The sequence below is a fragment of the Ananas comosus genome, linkage group 1, assembly GCF_001540865.1.
Source record: "Ananas comosus cultivar F153 linkage group 1, ASM154086v1, whole genome shotgun sequence".
Taxonomy (NCBI): Eukaryota; Viridiplantae; Streptophyta; class Magnoliopsida; order Poales; family Bromeliaceae; genus Ananas; species Ananas comosus.
In genome coordinates this window covers 1,693,483-1,712,685 of record NC_033621.1, presented here as the reverse complement: position 1 = coordinate 1,712,685, position 19,203 = coordinate 1,693,483, and the positions used below count along the sequence as shown (strand labels likewise).

The 19,203-nt window shown below is 35.3% G+C and overlaps 2 protein-coding genes and 1 non-coding gene across 4 annotated transcripts; 1 reads left to right on the top strand and 2 right to left on the bottom strand.

Annotated features, from left to right (window-relative positions):
* Positions 1,710-5,930, top strand: LOC109717154 (peroxisomal (S)-2-hydroxy-acid oxidase GLO4-like). Of its 2 annotated transcripts, none has more exons than XM_020242828.1 (12): positions 1,710-1,881; positions 2,985-3,140; positions 3,256-3,380; positions 3,482-3,528; positions 3,606-3,683; positions 3,780-3,904; positions 4,117-4,174; positions 4,581-4,643; positions 4,755-4,824; positions 4,919-5,019; positions 5,212-5,316; positions 5,520-5,930. In XM_020242828.1, exons 2-12 carry the CDS (start codon positions 2,998-3,000, stop codon positions 5,697-5,699), a joined length of 1,095 nt encoding a protein of 364 aa, XP_020098417.1. In that variant the 5' UTR covers positions 1,710-1,881; positions 2,985-2,997; the 3' UTR covers positions 5,700-5,930. The 2 variants fall into 2 exon arrangements, with proteins under 2 accessions (XP_020098417.1, XP_020098424.1); XM_020242835.1 differs by having other exon boundaries at positions 1,737-1,881; positions 2,996-3,140.
* TRNAA-UGC lies at positions 6,026-6,098 on the bottom strand. The gene has a single exon. It is a non-coding gene; the product is annotated as a tRNA-Ala (tRNA).
* LOC109719842 (40S ribosomal protein SA-like) lies at positions 6,749-10,259 on the bottom strand. The gene is made up of 5 exons (XM_020246680.1): positions 9,981-10,259; positions 8,559-8,821; positions 8,148-8,345; positions 7,507-7,717; positions 6,749-7,146 (listed from the first exon to the last, which is right to left on the bottom strand). Exons 1-5 carry the CDS (start codon positions 10,111-10,113, stop codon positions 7,028-7,030), a joined length of 924 nt encoding a protein of 307 aa, XP_020102269.1. The 5' UTR covers positions 10,114-10,259; the 3' UTR covers positions 6,749-7,027.

Here is a 19,203-nt window from a genome sequence, read left to right as displayed (position 1 = left end):
AACGGAGATTTGACCTGTAAATATATCTCTACTAGCCAAACAAACACCAACTAGTTTGGCTCAGTCTAATCCGACTCAGCTTAATCAAATAAAAATCAGATTTGGCAGTAATAAATTGACTAAACAAATTGCAAAATAGCAAACACTTATCTTTTTCTCAAAAAAAAAAAAAAAAAAAAAACGCTAACCAAGCTGTTTAGGCATTAATTTCATTTAAGTAGTCCAAATGCAAACTTTAATTCATAGGAATTTAAATTAGGCCCATTGTTCGTAATAAGCAACTATTAGTTGGGGCCCCAAATAAAAACAACAAATATATATAGCCCATGTCGTAAACTAGGCCCAATACATTTGCACTGGATTTAGCTGCGGTGGCCCAAAAATTTCCATGTAACGTTACGTTTCTGAGGAGAATTTGCATGAACCGCGGTCTATAGACCCGGGTATCATTTAACTAATAGATTTTTCGAATTGAATATTACTGTTTATGATAGAGATTTATACTAATTATAATGAAATTTTTTTGTAAATGTTAAAAAAAAATCATGTTCGATATTTTAATATTAAGTTTTCTATAAAGTATAATTTAGTATTTTTATTAAATATCCGTATAAACCGGTATGACCGCAGTCCATGCAATGATTAGGCGTATATTCTTGTGCGATGCACACGTACGAGGTACGCGCCGCTTCAAAACAGTCATATACTCGTACGCATATACTCTGTATAAAATGCACTGTTTCACGCCGCGATAACCCAAGAAGGAATAAGAAATAGAGGAACGGAGGGAGAGGGGAAGCGATTCAAGGGTTTTAGTGGTTTTGGCGGTGATCGATCTCCGATCTCGCCGCCTTGTCCTCGCCCTTTTCTCTGTTCATACCAACACACACGTAGAGATGTCAACGGGTCGGATTCAGGGCGAATTTTTAAAATTCCAAACCCGAACCCGACTCCAAATCCGAGACCCGAATCTGAACCCGACGGATTTTAAAAATTCATATCCAAACCCGAACCCGACAAAAAATTCGAAACCCGAACCCGAAAATTTGAATCCGAAACAATTATTTCTTTTTTCCATATTTCAAAATATATTATATTAAATCTAAATTTTTAAAATACAAATTCAAATATAACATCAAATTTATATATATATATTATATATATTACAAAACAAATTCGGGTTCGGGTCGGGTACAATCAAAATCCATATCTGAATCCATATTCGTCGGGTTTCTATTTTTGATATCCATATCCATATCCATATCCATATCCATCGAATATATCTGTTTCATTCGGATTCGAATTCGGATAAAATTTCGGGTATCCATACCCGTTGACATCCCTACACACACGTTCTGGTCCGCCTCCGCCGCCTCACCTTTGCCCTCACCCACCGCTCCATCCACGCCTATTCCGAAAGAAGATGAAAAAAAATTTGATCATTTTATCACAGCATATTTTTCTGTAAATATTTTTATTTTTTATAAAGATAAAATATAAATTTTTTAATAATAAAAAAATAAAAAAATAAATATTAACAGAATTTTTTTTTTATAATTTAATATAATAATTTTTTATACCTTTTATATGCGAATCCAAAGACAATAATTGCGACCCTCGTACATATCTGATTGCTGAAGCGTTTTTTTTACCACACAATATCCACTCGCATAAATGTTTCTATGCACTAACTAGTTTCATATGCGCATCAGCGCCAAACGCAAACAAACAAATTCTCTCTCTCTCCTCGCACTGCGACAATGTCCGGTGATTGATTAGTAGCAGCAGCAGTAGTCCTCTTTCTTTCTCTCTCTCTCTCTCTCTCTCTCTCTCTCTCCTGAAACCCGGAAGCCGCGTCGATCTCCTTTCGCTTCCCTCCAGGTTTGGTCCTTCTCAAACCCCGATCGATTTTATTTTATTTTTTTTACTTTTGGATTAATCGGTTCAAATGGGCTGGGTGAGATGGGTTGAGTAGAATAGCCTTTTTTTTTTTTTTATATTTTCATTAATTTGACTTGTTTATATGGTATTTTCCATCTAGTCTAGTTTAAATTTGTCGGTTCGCTTTCATAATTGGGCGAGTTCATTCTCCTTAAATTTTTTTTTTCAGTTGCTCAATAATGATATAACAAGTCAAATTAATGAAAATATATATAGCGATCAAATTTTTTTTTTTTATTTAACTAGTGAGTATATTTGAAATATTTGATTGAATTACAATTTTATTAGAAGCATCAAAGTTAATATTTTATATTTATAAAATATATTTAAAAATATAATTACTATTAATAATATATTATATTATTTTACGGAAATTAAAAATTTTGCGGGACGCAACAGTCCCTCGCGCAAATGGCAAAAATAAGCATGAATTCACTCAAAATCCAATTTTTTTTTTCTCCTTTAACAACTTAAGAAGACATGGTGAGATATTAATTAGGAAAAACTTCAAAAACCCCCATTGTGGTTTCACTTTTTTTTACTTCAGTATCATGTGGTTTAAAATGTATCAAATTAGTACCCTGTGGTTTCTCACTTTATCACTTTAGTACCCTGTGATTTAAAGTGTATCAAGTTAGTACTTGTGGTTTTGCACTTTATCACTTTAGTACCCTGTGGTTTAAAGTGTATCAAGTTAGTACTTGTGGTTTTGCACTTTATCACTTTAGTACTCTGTGGTTTTAATTTTGTATCAAGTTAGTATCCTGTGATTTTTAAACCACAGGGTACTAAAGTGATAAAGTGCGAAACCACATATACTAACTTGATACACTTTAAACTATAGGGTACTAAAGTGATAAAGTGAAAAACCACACGGTACTACCTTGATACACTTTAAATCATCGGGTACTAAAATAAAAAAGTGTGAAACCACATGGTTTTTTTTTTTTTTTTTTGAAGTTTTTCCTATTAATTATGCTCAGTGAGAGATATGCATGCATGTTCTCTAGTACTAGTACTAGTCAAGTATCTAATTTGTGCAGGAGCTATATAGACATGCAGGATGAACCGGTTAACATCAGCGAGTTCCAACAACTGGCCAAGCAAGCTCTTCCGAAGATGTACTACGATTATTTTAACGGCGGAGCAGAGGATGAACATACCTTGAGGGAGAATACTGCAGCATTCGGAAGGATTCTGTAATAATATATACTTGTCGCTGCAGTAGTACTACATATATATATATATATTTCGATCTAGCAAAACAACTGTCATTCAGCTTAATCACGTTCGATAAGCATTAATGTTTCACAGGTTGCGCCCGAGAATCCTCGTAGACGTTAGCGAAATCGACATGTCGACGACCTTACTGGGCTATAACATGTCCTCACCCATCCTGGTTGCGCCGACCGGGATGCAGAAGTTGGCGCACCCCGAAGGTCGTAACCTGATCTTATTGCTCTTGAAATTAAGGTGGTATATCATTTACGAGTTCGGTGGTTCTTATATATCTCTCGTCGGCGGTGATCTCTGTTTTCAGGCGAGAAGGCGACGGCGAGAGCTGCTGCGGCATGTGATGCTATTATGGTAAATCTAGTTTCAGAATGTTAGTACATTATTATACACGAATAAATGCGTTGTAAGGAGGGCCCTTCTCCTTCCAGGTGCTTTCCTTTTCATCCAATTACACCGTAGAGGAGGTTGCTTCTAGTTGCAGTGCCGTTCGCTTCTTTCAGTTGTATGTACGGTCAATGCTCAAGTCCTCTATACGTCCGTTTTCGTTATCTACTCTATTCGCTCTGCTGTTCATAGAGGGTTAGTTTGTGTATTATCAATAGGTATTCAAAAGACGAGATGTTTCGGCTACGTTGGTGCGGAGAGCCGAGAAGAATGGCTTCAAGGCTATTGTATTGACAGTTGACACCCCCAGGCTGGGCCGGCGGGAGGCGGATATCAGAAACAAGTTGAGCACTTTTTCTTTTCTCCATTGCGAAGCATAACCTCCCGAAAGTATTTCAACTATTGAAGGCGGGGTTTAGAAGATTCGGTATTAAATTATTAGCCAATGGAACCCAGATATATTTCCGCAATTCGAAGGCTAAGAGTCGCTCGTTCGTAACTTGCGATTGGATGGATGCATTTCAGCTTCTGTTGACTTGTTGATGCCTTTTGCAGGATGGTTCCACCGAAGATGTCAAACCTTGAAGGTTTATTGTCGGTGGATGTTGATGCTGTGAGTTCAATGCATTGAATTGTTAGTTACGACCGTTGAAATATTTCCATTTTAAGTTATCCTTAAATTGAACATCATGTCAACTTGATATTCCTAGTACATATATATGCGATTGCTTGGCAGCATCCATATAATATAATGTAAGAGAAGGTTTTCTGTGGAACGAGTAAAACCTGTTCACTTAATTTGTCAGTAACATACAGTTTTGTAAAAACAATCATGCATTTTGAAATGTGTAGCTTAAATATGTTCTGGACCATGGCAGCTTCTTCCTGGGGCTTAAACATGCACGCGCACGCAGAAACTCACTGACTCAGTATCATGTGCATCCCTGATACATAAAAAGTCTTGAGAAGGACAATTGTTATATTCATATTCTGCTCTACTTGTTTATTACTTACTGCAGAAAGGTGGTTCTGATCTTGAAGCATTTGCATCTCAAACATTGGACCCTTCTTTGAGTTGGAAGGTGCATTCGATGCAAACATCTTAAAACTTAAAATAACCATTTTTCAACTTACTTCTTAATGTTCGCTTAAATTATTGTTCATTGGTGTTAACTAACTATAAACATTTGCAGGACATAGAATGGCTAAGATCTATAACCAACTTGCCTATTTTGTTAAAGGGTATTATCACTGCTGAAGATGGTATGCAATCGTTCCTCATTTATTTCTTCTCTTTTGACCAGTGACATAACTTGGTTGCCTAATTGACCTTTTAATGTTTTCAAAAACATAAAAGCCAAAAAGGCAGTGGAAATAGGAGTATCCGGTATAGTGGTATCCAACCACGGTGCTCGCCAGCTTGATTATACGCCAGCTACAATATCTGTTCTTGAAGAGGTAATGCTTCTACCGAAACTAAGAGATAAGTTTGATCAATCTATTGATCATCAGGCATTTCAAGCAGATTTTTAAACGATCTTTTTCGTTTCAAATATCTTCTGTTGATATAGATCCAGCTTACTAATAAAGCATTAAATTAAGCAGCTGTTTTTTTAAAAAAAAACTTTATACAACTTGTCGGGAAAACAGGTTGTAAAAGCTGTATCAGGAGCTGTTCCTGTTTTACTTGACGGGGGAATCCGGCGTGGAACCGACGTATTCAAGGCACTAGCACTTGGTGCCAATGCTGTTATGGTAATGTACTGTTTCCCCAGTTTTCAAAATTGATTCTCATATGCATATAGAACTGATAATAAAAAGAGTACCACATTCCTTTTCTCCATCACTAACACCAACTTACAACATACCTTGATCGCCAACGCATGACTATATTCATGATCAATTATTATATTATACTTTTGCAATTTATACTGATGAGTCGCGTTGTAATACCGCAGGTTGGCAGGCCCATTGTCTATGGATTGGCGGCGAAGGGAGAATACGGTGTTAAGCGGGTGATCAAAATGCTTCAGAATGAGCTAGAACTAACCATGGCGCTCTGCGGTTGCCCTAGGATAAAGGACATCTCCAGGAATCATGTGCACACTGAAGGGGACAGGATTAAGTCGCTTATGTGATCAACTGTGCTTTCTATAAATAAAGGCTCATCGCCTCCAAATAATAGTAATGATAATAATCATAATAACAATAAACGTATGATAGACACGAGCTATTTTACTTGAGAGTATTTATGTTCAGTTGTCTAGTTGATTATCACAGTTGTTGTGTGTGTTAAAGGAGATAAATGTATTGAAGATATATGTAATAATACCTTCAAATTAATACCATTAGTATTTTTCAATGTGTTAGAGTGGATAGCTCTGTTTTGGGTGGTGGCCTGTGAGGTGATGACAACAAAATAATAATAATGAAAAAATGTAAAAAATGCACCTTGAATTATTCATGGAGATGCGGGGTATCGAACCCCGTACCTCTCGCATGCAAAGCGAGCGCTCTACCGTTTGAGCTACATCCCCAACACATCTGAGATTAATAAGAGTCTAATATTATTTATGCTTTCCTCGTTAAGATTCAACGGAAATAGAGGGATTCCTGGGTCTTTGTTCTGTTGCGACTCTATTATCATCTAAACTACATATAAAATAAGCCATTTAACAATTTCTTGGTTTTTGTTTTTTTGGGTGAGACTTGTTTACTTTATTATCCCATTTGTATTATGGGTTTATCTGGTGACCTGGCCACAACTGAATCGAATTTGAAGGCCAATTGCAATCTAGAGGAAAATTGTGGTGATTACAAATTTGTTTTATACCATAGTTACTTATGAGTTCAATTAGAATACTATTAATAGTCCATACTATACACTTTTTCATCCTTGAATTATTATTATTATTACACCAACTACCCTTTCAACCCTAGACATCTAATGATCACAAAATAAAGGGTCTCATACTATGAATAATATTCCGGCACAAACTCATTACTTATTATTAATCCATTTACAATATCAGTGGCTATACTTTGAGCCAGAGAGATTAACTCCCAATGGGAAGAGAGCATGGTATGAGCAAAGTAGTGGAAAATTTAATTTATAAGAGACAACTCATCTGATTGAAGGATTGCATCCTTCTTTAAGCATTCAAAATAGAAACAACATCTCACCTACTAATGATTCCATGTAGCATCATTTCATTAATCGAGATGACCATATAAGAATAAGAAATAAATTAGAAATAAATTAGCACGCGTTAAACCATAATTACTTCCTACCTCAAAATACATCACCAAAATTTACTAACATCCATGTCTAAAAGAGCAAAAGAAAGAAGAGAAATGCGGCCACTGGTAGATAGTTCGCACTGGGAAGTCAAAATTCATGGTAAACAAGAGCCACTCAAACAGTATCTAAAAAAAATGAAGCTCGACGGAAAGACGATGCATTTCCCTACTCCCAGCCAGTGGCGGCGGGCGCAGCAGGCTCCCAACCTGAAGGAACAACTGGGGGAGCAGCACCATCTACGGGAGGTGCCGCGGCAACATCCCATCCATCTCCAGCTACAGGGGCTGCATATGCAAAAGATTCACCACAAATTACAATTTATCTAGTTTCAGTGAAATCCATAGATTCATTCCATAAATAATGCCTTTTCGATTTTTTTTTTCTCTCCGTAGAAAACCAATTTGATTACTGTTAGATGTGTTAAAAGGTAAAAAGTCCAACAGATTTTAAGTTGAGGTAAAATTCCCCACCCACCAAATCAGACCATCACCACCAGGTTCTTTCGATAGTACATAAGCAGTATAGAAGACTAGAGTCCAATTTACTGACAAAATTCTAGTTAGGTTGGCCACAGCTATTAAAGAAAAAATGCCAGAAAAAATGGAGGGGACAGAGACAAAACTGAATGTACTAGAAGTTCTAACCTTGAGCTGTGGCCCAATCAACAGCAGGCACCGCGGGAATAGCAGCAGCAGGTACAGCACCAACATCAGAAACCCACTGGTCGGAAGTCCACTGGTCGGTCGGCCCCATGCCTGTGAACTCGGTGACTGCGCCATACTCTGGGGCAACGGGAGCCTCCTCTTCTTCCTGTTCCTTCGCTTCCTCAGGGTCTCTGTAGAAAAAGAGATCCACCTACAGACGGCACCAACTTTATTAGAGTTCTCAAAAAAGGGAAAAAAAAAGGGGTAACCTTGAATGAGTAGAAAAAAAATGTGGGTGTATTCATGTATATAACTCTGCAAAACCATCTATTACATATATACCACTATAAAATTTGGAGTCTCATGTAGGTGCGAAGTAATCCAATTCTTAGGAGAGTGCATATGTGCAAGAGATTACGTTATTGAAGGGCATAGTTCTTAAAAAAAAAAAAAAGAAGAGATTTTGCAGGGATAAATATCGAAATCGATATCTCATATGCAAGCAGAACAATCCTCAAATTTTCCTACTGCAAAATTGAGTAATAATTTTCACACAAGGGAATAAGAACATAAAATTATTTCTATTAAGGGAAGAAAAATGACAAATTTCATGATTAATAACCGAGGGTTTACAATCTCACCATCACTTCCCATTTGCGCCCAGGAGGAATAGTACCCCGCATCTGGAGAACCATTCTCGCCAATAGCCAGAAGAGACAGCCAATACTGAACTTTCCTTTGTTGTTTGCAGGAATTCCAATATCAACATACCGCATTGGAGAATCAGTATCACAGAAGGCAATGGTTGGAATGTTCCCAAGAGCGGATTCCTTAATTGGCTGTTGGTAAATTTAACAAATTAATAATCCGTATATTAGTCAATGGTAATATATAACAAGTGAAAAAGAATACATGGACACTCCACAGCTGACTAAATATCTCTGAAATCAAACAACAAATCAATTGAGGGGGATTAACAACCATAGGGCCTCTTCACAACTGACTCCATATGTTTTTGCTTATATAAAAGCTCATAACAGTGATTGATTAACCTGATGGTCTGTCCTAGGGTCTGTCAATATAAGAAGGCGGGGCTCGCTGAAGGATGTTTGAAGCTGGTTGGTGAAGGTACCGGGTGTGTGTCTCCCGGCAATGGGATGAGCACCTGTGTACTGTGCAAACTTCAAGACAGCTCTCTGACCGTACGGCCTTGCTGACTGGACAATGATATCTTGAGGGTTCTCGATGGCAACAATGACCCTAGCCGCCAGCTGGAGTTTCTCCCAAGTTTTACCAAGATTGATGATGTAAATTCCTGATTTTACAAAAAGGAGGAGAAATATTTCATGAATTCCAGTCCTTTTTTTTGGTATGATAACGAATTCCAGTTCATTGCTCCAATATAAAAAAGAAAAAAAATTCCTCCTCAAATCAAAAGGCAAAAGATTGGTGGGGTAATTATGTATTGTTCTTTTCTGATCTAAAGCACAAATTATACCAGTAAAACCTCAGCAACCTTAGCCATCAAAGATACTAACGTAGCATGCAAAACTCCCACAATAATGCTTTCTCCAATATATCAAGCGTACGCAGTTGCTTAAAATATTTGGCAAATTAAAACACTTTACTGAGAATTAAGTAAGGCAATTAATAAATTAGTCAAAACCTAACATCATAAAAGTATATATCACCAAATACAAATGATAACACCTGTTTCTAATCTCTTTCATCTATTAGAAGTAACTAGAAAGGGAAATTATGGATCATGTAAAATCTTCTTAACCACATAACTGAGTAAAAAGAAGTGCAAGAGAAAATCACAAAGAATGTCGACAAATACAATGTATACAACTGTGCATGTTTAGCACATTTAGGGCCAAAGAAACTGAACAAACGTTGACTTACGGACTATCTAGTGAGAAATCAATTGCCATTTCCAGAGACACTTCGATGACCAAACTGAGAATCTGATATTTCACCAACTTGTATGTGCAAGTCCAATTAAACGCTATTTTCAAAACAAAGTATGATATTGATCCTCAGAACCAATCAAAACTACAAAAAGGAAGATCTCATGCATGTTTGAAGTACTACTTTGTCGAAGCCAAGCAAAATCCAAATCAAAAGAAAACTTTTGAGAGTAGAAATTACATACAGAGAAATATGTTTCATTGTACAATGGGGAACCAATGCGATCGCTTAACATTACCATCATAAAGAAGCAGAAACCACAAGCAGAAACCTACGTCCCCGGTCCCAACACTACTACACAGCTTCAAGCTACAACATTGTTAGAGAATACCTTACCCATCCAACCCAAACTACCAGGAAAACTCATAAACCATATAAATTAAACTTACAATTCATCAAACCACAAGTATATAGCAACCACAGTGCCACACTTATCCAAATCCAACACGAAGATCGGAAGCAGAAGAACGCAGCAAAGGGGATGAATTAGGGTTTCCGCATACCATCGGATCGGCGCTTATAGACGTAGCGCTCCATCTGGAAGTCGCAGTTCTTCGTCCCGAGGTGGACGTCGGCGGCGAGCATCATCTGTATGTCCTGCTCCTTCTGGGAGAGTACGCGCGCGGGGGCCGCCATGGTTCCTCGTCGGCGGAGAACGAAGCGCTTCTAGGGTTAGGGTTTTCGCGCAGACGATCTCGATTCGTCGAAGGAGCTCTCTCTCTCTCTCTCTCTCTCTCTCTCTCTCTCAGAGAATGCGCGGCGATGGAGGGGAGAGACGGAGCCGCGGGGTTCCTGTGTTAAGTGTAAACCCTAGTAACGATGTGAATTTACTAAAATAGCCCTGGGATTAATGGGCCGGGTTGTAAATTAATGGATTGGTAAACCGGCCCAATTGGGCTTTTATACTGCTCGTCCTAAATTAAATGTGATTTGGGCCTAACAAGTTATGGGCTGAGTTGGACCTTTTTCCTCATTCAAGCCCAACGGGCCTAAATTTGGCCCAATCAACTTTAGCTCGCGATTTCCTGCGCCGGAAACCAAGCTTTCCAAACTAAAGGCGTATTTGGCCCAGCTTCACTTTGAGGTGGTCGACCACATCGGAGTACAGTAAGAAGAAGCTCTAATTTATAGCTCTTGTATACTGTGAGTTTTAATTCCTGTAAAATATATTGTAGTTATAAAAAGCCGGACCAAACAAAGTAAGAATATACGAATGAAAAGACGAGTCAACAACTCAAAAGGTAGATAGGTAGAGCAATCAAACAAGGTGGACCCAAAAAGCGATGGAATAAGACGTCTACATGCATTAGGCTTCATTTGAAATTGACAAAAGATTATAATACATACGGTGAAAAAGTATAGTATAATATATATATATATTCGTACAATATATCACATTCTGCGCATTATAATAAGTGGATTATGATATATTTTTTTATAGTGTTACTGAAAAACCGGAAATTATATTCTTGTACACTTTTATCTCAACTTCGTTTTGTCTACCACTATTAGATGGGGCTCAATACTAAACAACCCATTCAAAACACAGATAGAAAAGCAGTTTCTCAGCAAGCTGCTGCACAACTCCCTTCCATTTTCGCTCTAATTTGAACTTCAGCACAAAAGCATGTGATTTAAAAGCCACCTAGTAACACACATCCAAACAATCTAATTTGACCTAATTCATACAAAGATCCGTTGCGAAACAGACACTTAATCAATTTAAGAGATTATTTATGCTCGTTTGATGTTGAAGTCCATCTAACCATAATAGGCAAATGGAGTTATAACAAAAATATATAAAAATATACTTATCTATTTTTCAATGTAACAGCAGAAAATATACCACAGTCGACTTATTGCGATATTCCGCATTGTACCTTTTCGACCCGCATAATGAAATCTCCTTACAATTCAAAAAAGATTCTAAATTGGACTCATTTTTAGCGTTAGTGTGTTATCTCTCCTTGCTTGCAACATTCTTATATCATAAACAAACCATAATTAAATGACTAAAAACTAATGAACAAGATTGAAAAGATAAGGATGACAAAGAGAGTCATCCATTTAAGTCTTCATTTGGGTAAAATTGGATTATCTAGAGAGATTGACTCCTCTGTGCTATACTGGCTTGGTACAAATTAATTAGGTGAGACTTTCCAAGTTAACAACACAATCATGTCAAAATCAGGATTGCCAAAATGTTGACAAAATATCCTCCCCCTCTCATTCCACCTAACTGCATAAATTGCAAGACCTACCAAAGTCTTCAAGAAAAGTCGTGTTACATTTACCGATTCCGCGCCAAATCCGTATTAACTAACTATTTTAAGAAATAGTCATTTCTAATAAGTATATCTGTATTAACTATTTATGGTAATAGCGCATAAAAGAGCTAGTCTTAAACCCCTCAAGTTCACGCGGTTTTGATTCAAAAATATCATTGCTATCATTTAACTTCTTAAATTTCACAAATCATTAATAATGTGATACTGTTCATCTGATATTGGCAATGCATGCACACGGCGATAGAGGTTAAAAGGGGTGTTTCGTATCAAATTGATCGATCTTTGCGGGTAATAAAAACACATTATATTGGGTTTACCAACTTGTTTGGTCAACCTGAAGAGAAAGTTATACGAGTTTCCAAACTAAATTTTAATTGTTTAAACAAATGATTCATTCATTTCCTGGATGGTCGAATTTTATTTAAACAATGCCGAGATACTTAATCAACCTTCTCCTTATACATGATATTTTTATACAAAATTTAGCTTCATATATAGTGTAGCCCAAATAATCAAAAAAATAATGCTCCATTTATTATTTATTGTATCCATGTTAGTAGTGCATTGGATCATGTATTACTGCTTAAGTTGACACGATTATATTAATTAATACAACTGCATCAAACTAACGAATGGCCCATGGATTTCCCATACACCTAACCAAAATGTATGAGCCAAATTGTACACTTAAACTAGGTTATTATTATACGTACTTAATTAATGTATAAGTTATTATTATTTTTGTTAGGTTCAAGGACATTTTTGGTGATCAAAAACCATGGTCTCCCTTATCTCAAACCATTAGCCGTGACCCTTCTTCGGAGACTTCAAAGTGTGCCTTTTCATTATTTTTTTAAAATTTTTAATTTTTGTTTGTTCCAAGGAATAAAAAACTGAGATAAAAAATAAAATAAAAAAAAGTAATTGTGACAACTTTTTGTCGCCGCAAAGTAATGGCACGTGAGAGGAATTAAAAAAATAAAAATAAAAGCATGAAAAGCACATGAAAATTGCACAATGCCATGATCAAATTAAAACTCTTCCAATAATTTAATGTAAAAAAAAAATATGATAATGAGTTTTTACTCTACGTGTGGCTATTTTACTGCTCTGGTACAAAATCACGTGAATAATAGATATGAAAAATATTAATGCTTAATTTGGTATTGAGATTTATCTAATGCTGTCAGATAAAATGGAGTTAGAAAAAAAAGTATGTAGGGATATGTTTCTGCGTTATCCTATGCGGAATGCAATATTACGTTCGAAAATAAACAGACTATTTTTCAATCGTAATTTCTCACCGTACGTAACGCAATCTTTTCGTAATCCCAATCGAAGTCTAAAACTACTTGTAACTTACGGAACGACGGGAGCTGAGGATTGACATTGATTCTATGTGACCCATATAGAATCGACCTTATCCGACTCAGTTAAAAAACCTAATATTTCTTGTGGTCCCTATGACTATGTAGAATGGTAGAACACGTTATTACCAAGGATAAAAAAAAAAAAAAAAAGACTATGGCGCGTGATAAAAATGCACACATGGGTGGGGTTGGTGAAGGGCACAAAATGCCAGTGAAGCACATGTATTACTGTTCTTTTTGGTTTCCCTACTAAGTTAGATCAAGATATTTAGCTAATATTAACCAAATTTTGATGGGTTTCTCTCATCCACCTCCATTATTTTATCCGCACATTTATTGCGCATTGTTATCAAATAATTTGAGTCATCAACATCATCTCATTTTCACGCGATATCGATGTTGAACTGCGACCTACGGAAGAAAAACAATCAGTATGTGAATTTCATCTGAATTTGTGAATGAAACGGAGGCGAAATAAACGCAGAGGCATGTTGGAAGGGAACGTAGCATATTCCATCCCTAGCATTTAGGGACATGATACTGCAGTTGGCCGATTAGGCAATCACAGCTAATTTGTACGTCGAAAGAAATGCACCATAGTACGTTGTCTGATATCGAGGGTTTCGATCGAACAAACTCTTTTTATTGAAGGATGACAACTTGCAACTAAAGTACTTTTTCATAAAAGTTAACGCAACACGAATCCTAGAATGCGCTGGCTGAGACGTATGACTTAGTACCAAAAATTATTATACAAAATTAATGCTGACTTATAAACTGTATTTTAAGATATTTCAAAGTCGAAGATCAGAATGTGCCGAGTCATAAAACGAATGTATTTCATTCCTTTCGTTACCAAATATAGGCATGCAATCTCGATCTTGTGGCTCCTGGACACAAACCGCTCTCGCCAAATTTGATCCCCTACGAGCAATCTCGATCCTACGGGTCATGGACATGAATGATCACTTTATTCAACTTGCCAATGTGATTCCCACGAGCAATCTCAATCCTGCGGCTCAGGGGCATGAGTCGCGTTTTTCAGCTTGCCGAATTTGATCCCCTAAGACCTAACCCATTTGCTCAAAAGGTTAGATATAAGTTCATTCACGGCTCGCCAAACCCAAAAATAAAATTTGAATCCGAACTGACACGAACCTAACCAATTTAAGGTTACAAATGTGCCACATAAAGTTTCCGCATCTCATTGGAACCAATCTTTTGTTAAGCACTTTTGGGCATCACATATCACTCACTCACTCACGCACATACACACGCTATTGTGCGACGAAAACGACAACAACAATAAATAGTTTACACAAAGGAACTAGATCATCTGATATAAGCTCTACAGGATATTTTTATTAACTAATCATGGACAAGGAATAGGGTAACATTTATGTAAAGTCCCTGTATTACACTAATATTACAATTTGGCCGCTCTTTCTTTTAGTTATGCACTTTATTTTCTGAGCTTTAACATCTTAAAAATCTGTACTACTCGAGTTTTAAATTCACGCATATGCAGAGACTTAATTCCTCTGACTTCAAGATGAGAGATTCGACATTCTGCTACTGAACTTTTTTCTGGGAGAAAGCTGAGTGAAGCGACTAGACTTTAAATTTAGAATATCGAATATCAATCAGTAAGTAAGCGATATAGTAATTTGGTAATAATTAAATAAATTTGGAGGAGAAAAAAAAAAGATAAAATGGGGGGATTGGGTCGAGGGAACACATCGGTTGGTGGATATTGAGACTTTGAGAGGGGCCTTCCTCTTCTTTTCTTTTTTTCTTTTTTCTTTTTTTTTTTTTTCTCTCTCTCCCTCTTCTCGATTTCTTTCTCTCACTAGAAACAGAGAAGTAGCTAGAATAATTGCATCTCCTACAATAACGTGGGTGGGACCCACTTTTAGGTACGGCTCTCACGTCTGCTGACCTGGAGGACAATTTAACCTTCAGTTCGTGGGTCCCACCCTAATTAAATAATAGGGCAAAATTTTCACTGCAGAATTTTTCTATCTATAAAATTAATTATTTTATTTTGAACAATGGGGAACTAATCCGTAGCATCAAATACGGACAATACCATAACTAACCTACTGTTTAATTAACTCTGCGTGTAAAAAATTTCACTTGTAAATTTATATTTTTAGAAAAAAAAAATATAACAAGTTTTTCATTTTACTTTTTTAAAAAAAATATAAATTTGGATAAAAATATAAAATAATTATATTTTCAATTTAAAATCTTGAACAATGATCACAGAGTTCTTAGCAAATGTATTCCCTAGTTAAAGGCCTGTGCACTGCTCCTATTCAAATGTTAAACAACTACCGACCATCGTTGGAGCAAGTGGCAAAGAATTTAGTGATTGGTATCCGAGACCAAAGTTCGAATCCTACTTGATTCATATTTTCAGATAAGTTTATTTTTAAATAAAATAAACGAAGCGGGTAACGTGCTAATTATCTTCAAAAAAAAAAAAAAAAAAAAAAAAAAAAAAAAAACTGTTACTTTCTCTGAGTAATTTCTTTTCTGAACCTAGTCCGCCACGTCATTTGTGGGCTGTTGTCGGATATGTCCTCAATCACTGCATCAAAATGCGTCTTTGCTATTATTATTAGAAGCATTATAAGTTATCTCCTTCGTATCAGTATAGTGAAAAAAGACAATTCTGATTGATTTATACACGTAAGCTGCAAACAGTGATATAAATTTTTTATCATATCATGTTCTTAATAGAAAAGTCAAAATATATTTTTTTTTATCAAATATGAAGAAAAAAAAGCAAATTACATATTACCCCAGATGTAAAGTTTTTTTTGTACATAAAGCTATTATAATGATAATGAAAGACAGGATAGTCCCGTCCTTATATATATAACTGCATAAAATACGTGTTCGAAAAAAGCGAATACAACTCATTACGCAATAATCGAGCAAAATTTTTTTCTGATCTACCGTTCATCCATTAGTACTTTTAATCACGACCACATTATAATATACAAATAGCGTTTATATTACAGTAGAGTAAAAATCTAAAAGTAAAGATATAATGGATGACAGTTTATAATTAAGCTGGACCACAACTGGTGTACGAGCTGGACCACAACTGATGTGGCGTGCCAAGTTCAGGAGTCAGTTTCTCCCACTTGTTGGGTGAGGCTTGCTTGACTTGTCAGTGGAGATCAGCAGAATTAAAAGGCTTAGCTTCAAAGGAGAACATCTGGGCCCTTGTGTTAGTATTAGTTTTGATTTTATTAGATGTACACAATTTAGTACCTATCATATCATCATAGATGATTGCTTGGGAACCAAGCTAACTTGATATAATATTCATTAACTTCTCTTTTTTCTTAAATTATTATTGGAAGTGCTTATTTTGAGTGGAATAGCTTATGTATTTGGAAAAGCACATGGCACTTGAAATGCTAAAGTTTAAAAGATTTTGCTAAATTTGATAGCTATGAGATTTAAAAGTAGAAATTAAGAGTTACAAGACGCCAATCTTGAGCGAAATTAAGATAAATATGAGCTAATTTAAAATGTTAACCTAATTAAGGAGTTGTTTGATTGTCTGTAGTTACAACTATACTACAATAGTAACCGTATGTTAATTCAAATTTAGCATATATTTTGATACATTTAAATTTAACTGTATGAGAAGGCTCAATTGCAATAGTTGGAACTACACCCAAAATTACTGCAGTTCCAACTGCAGCACTTAGAGAAAAAAATCTTAAGTAAAAGTAAACTTATCTTCTTAATAACTTTTTAAATAGTTTTTTTTTCTTCCCTATATAAAAGTAATCTTATCATCATATATCTAGAGTCCAGCTATGGTGCCTGTAAAAGCACTAAGCACTTTGTGTTTGTAAATTTTTTACCGTTAGATCTATTCCTTTGATCATTTTTACCCGTTAGATTATATTATTCAACCAACCACCCACTCAACCCTAGGGGGCCCACATCATACTAACCACACATTCCTTAATCCAAGGGCCAAAAACTTACAAGCACCAATGACTTCGTACTTTTAAAAATATAGGAGCTCAATTCCATATATATATATAGAGAGAGAGAGAGTCCAGCTGCTATACTATCGGTAGCACGGAGGCCTCCGTGCTATCAAATTGTTTTCGATGATGCGGCTTCCAAATCGACGATCGGCTCCGTTAGACTTGATCTACACTATTGAAAGTATTTGAAAACTAAATTTCAAATTTTTTCAACATCATTTGACTAGTGATCAAAAGATCTCAAAATTGACAATTTTAATGGTCGATGTGGTGTGTTTGTGAGTTTAACGGTATAAAACAATTCAAATCGGATGAAAATTTTATAGAAAATTCTTTTCACTATTTAGAGTAAGATTAGTATATCTAATCTTGAATTTAAGTCTTTTATTATCATTTTTTATGAGATTTTTATTTTCAACCGTTCAATTTTAGACTATTTGTTTGATGGGTAAATGATATCGAAAAATTATAAAATTTAGTTTCTAAATACTTTTAATAGTATAGATCAAGTATAACGGAGCCGATCGTTGATTTGGAAGCCGCATCATCGAAAACAACTTGGTAGCACGGAGGCCTCTGTGCTACCAAGTTGTTTTCGATGATACGGCTTCCAAATCGATGATTGGCTCCGTCATTTGAAAACTAAATTTTAGATTTTTTTCGACATCATGATTAGAGCTTGAAAACAACTTGGTAGTACCGAGTCCTTCGTGCTACCGATAGTATAGCAGCCGAACTATATATATATATATAATTAGGCTGGAATACTATTAATAGTAAAACGCTTTTTTTTGCTATCAAGTTTTTAACTCTTGGATGAAAAATTGTAGGGTCAGGATGATATTAGTCAGTTAGAGTTGAGTGGTCCCCCTAGGATTGAGTGGTCCCCACTGGGTTATAGTATTTAATCCAATGGTTAGAAATAATGAAAAGAGTTGATCCAAAGGCTAAAAAACTGGTAGCAACAATGGGATTTTGCTACTAATAGTAGCCCAGTCCAACTATATATATATATATATATATATNGATCCAAAGGCTAAAAAACTGGTAGCAACAATGGGATTTTGCTACTAATAGTAGCCCAGTCCAACTATATATATATATATATATATATATATCATAATAATTAAATTTTGTAAATTTTCGTATCAAACAAAATACATATAAATTATTATATATTCAATTATATTCACCTCTAATTATATTATATTTATAATTACGTCAAATCAAAACTCTCCTAGTGGAGGAATAAATATAATGGAATATATAAATGTGGCAAGTTATCACATGATAGAATATCAAACGTTACGAGTGTGCACGGATGGGGTCAATTAAATGGTTTAAGATGAAACATGGTAGATAAATTAGTTTACTTTTTTCCAACCTTTTTGTTGTTCTTTAGCTTTGAGATGCCTCTTTATTTTCCTAACAAAATTTATCTACTTTTCTTTTTTTAAGATAAGATGAGAAAGAAATGAAGTGACATGTCAACCAAATATAACCTAACACTTGTCCTATTCGAATAATTTTATTTCTCATCAACTTTTGACATAAGTACTGTTATTTTTTTTACTCTATTATGAAATATAAATTATATATTTTAATCTTTCAAAAGCTCATATTTACTAAGTAGTCTTGTTAATCCTTTTTTTTAATATTAAAGTTCAAAAGTTTTAATCTCTTAGGTAGCGTTTGGTTGGGGAACAAAGGGGGGAATAAGCCCTTGTTCCCCCCTTTGTTCCCAAACGTTATGTTTGGCTCCCGGAAACAGTAATTTTCGGAAATCTGGAACTAGCTCGTATAAGGCTGGAACTACTGTTCCACCCGTTTCCTGGAACAAGCTTGTTCCTTGATGAGAACAAGATTAATTAAAATCTAAATTTAATTTTAATGGCAGTAAATTATTAATTAATCTAATTAATATATTTAAATTATTATTTATTATTTTAATAATTAAATAATTAATTAATTTATTATTTATAATTAATTAATAAGAATAATTAATAATAATTATTATTTATTAATAATTAATAATAATAATAATAA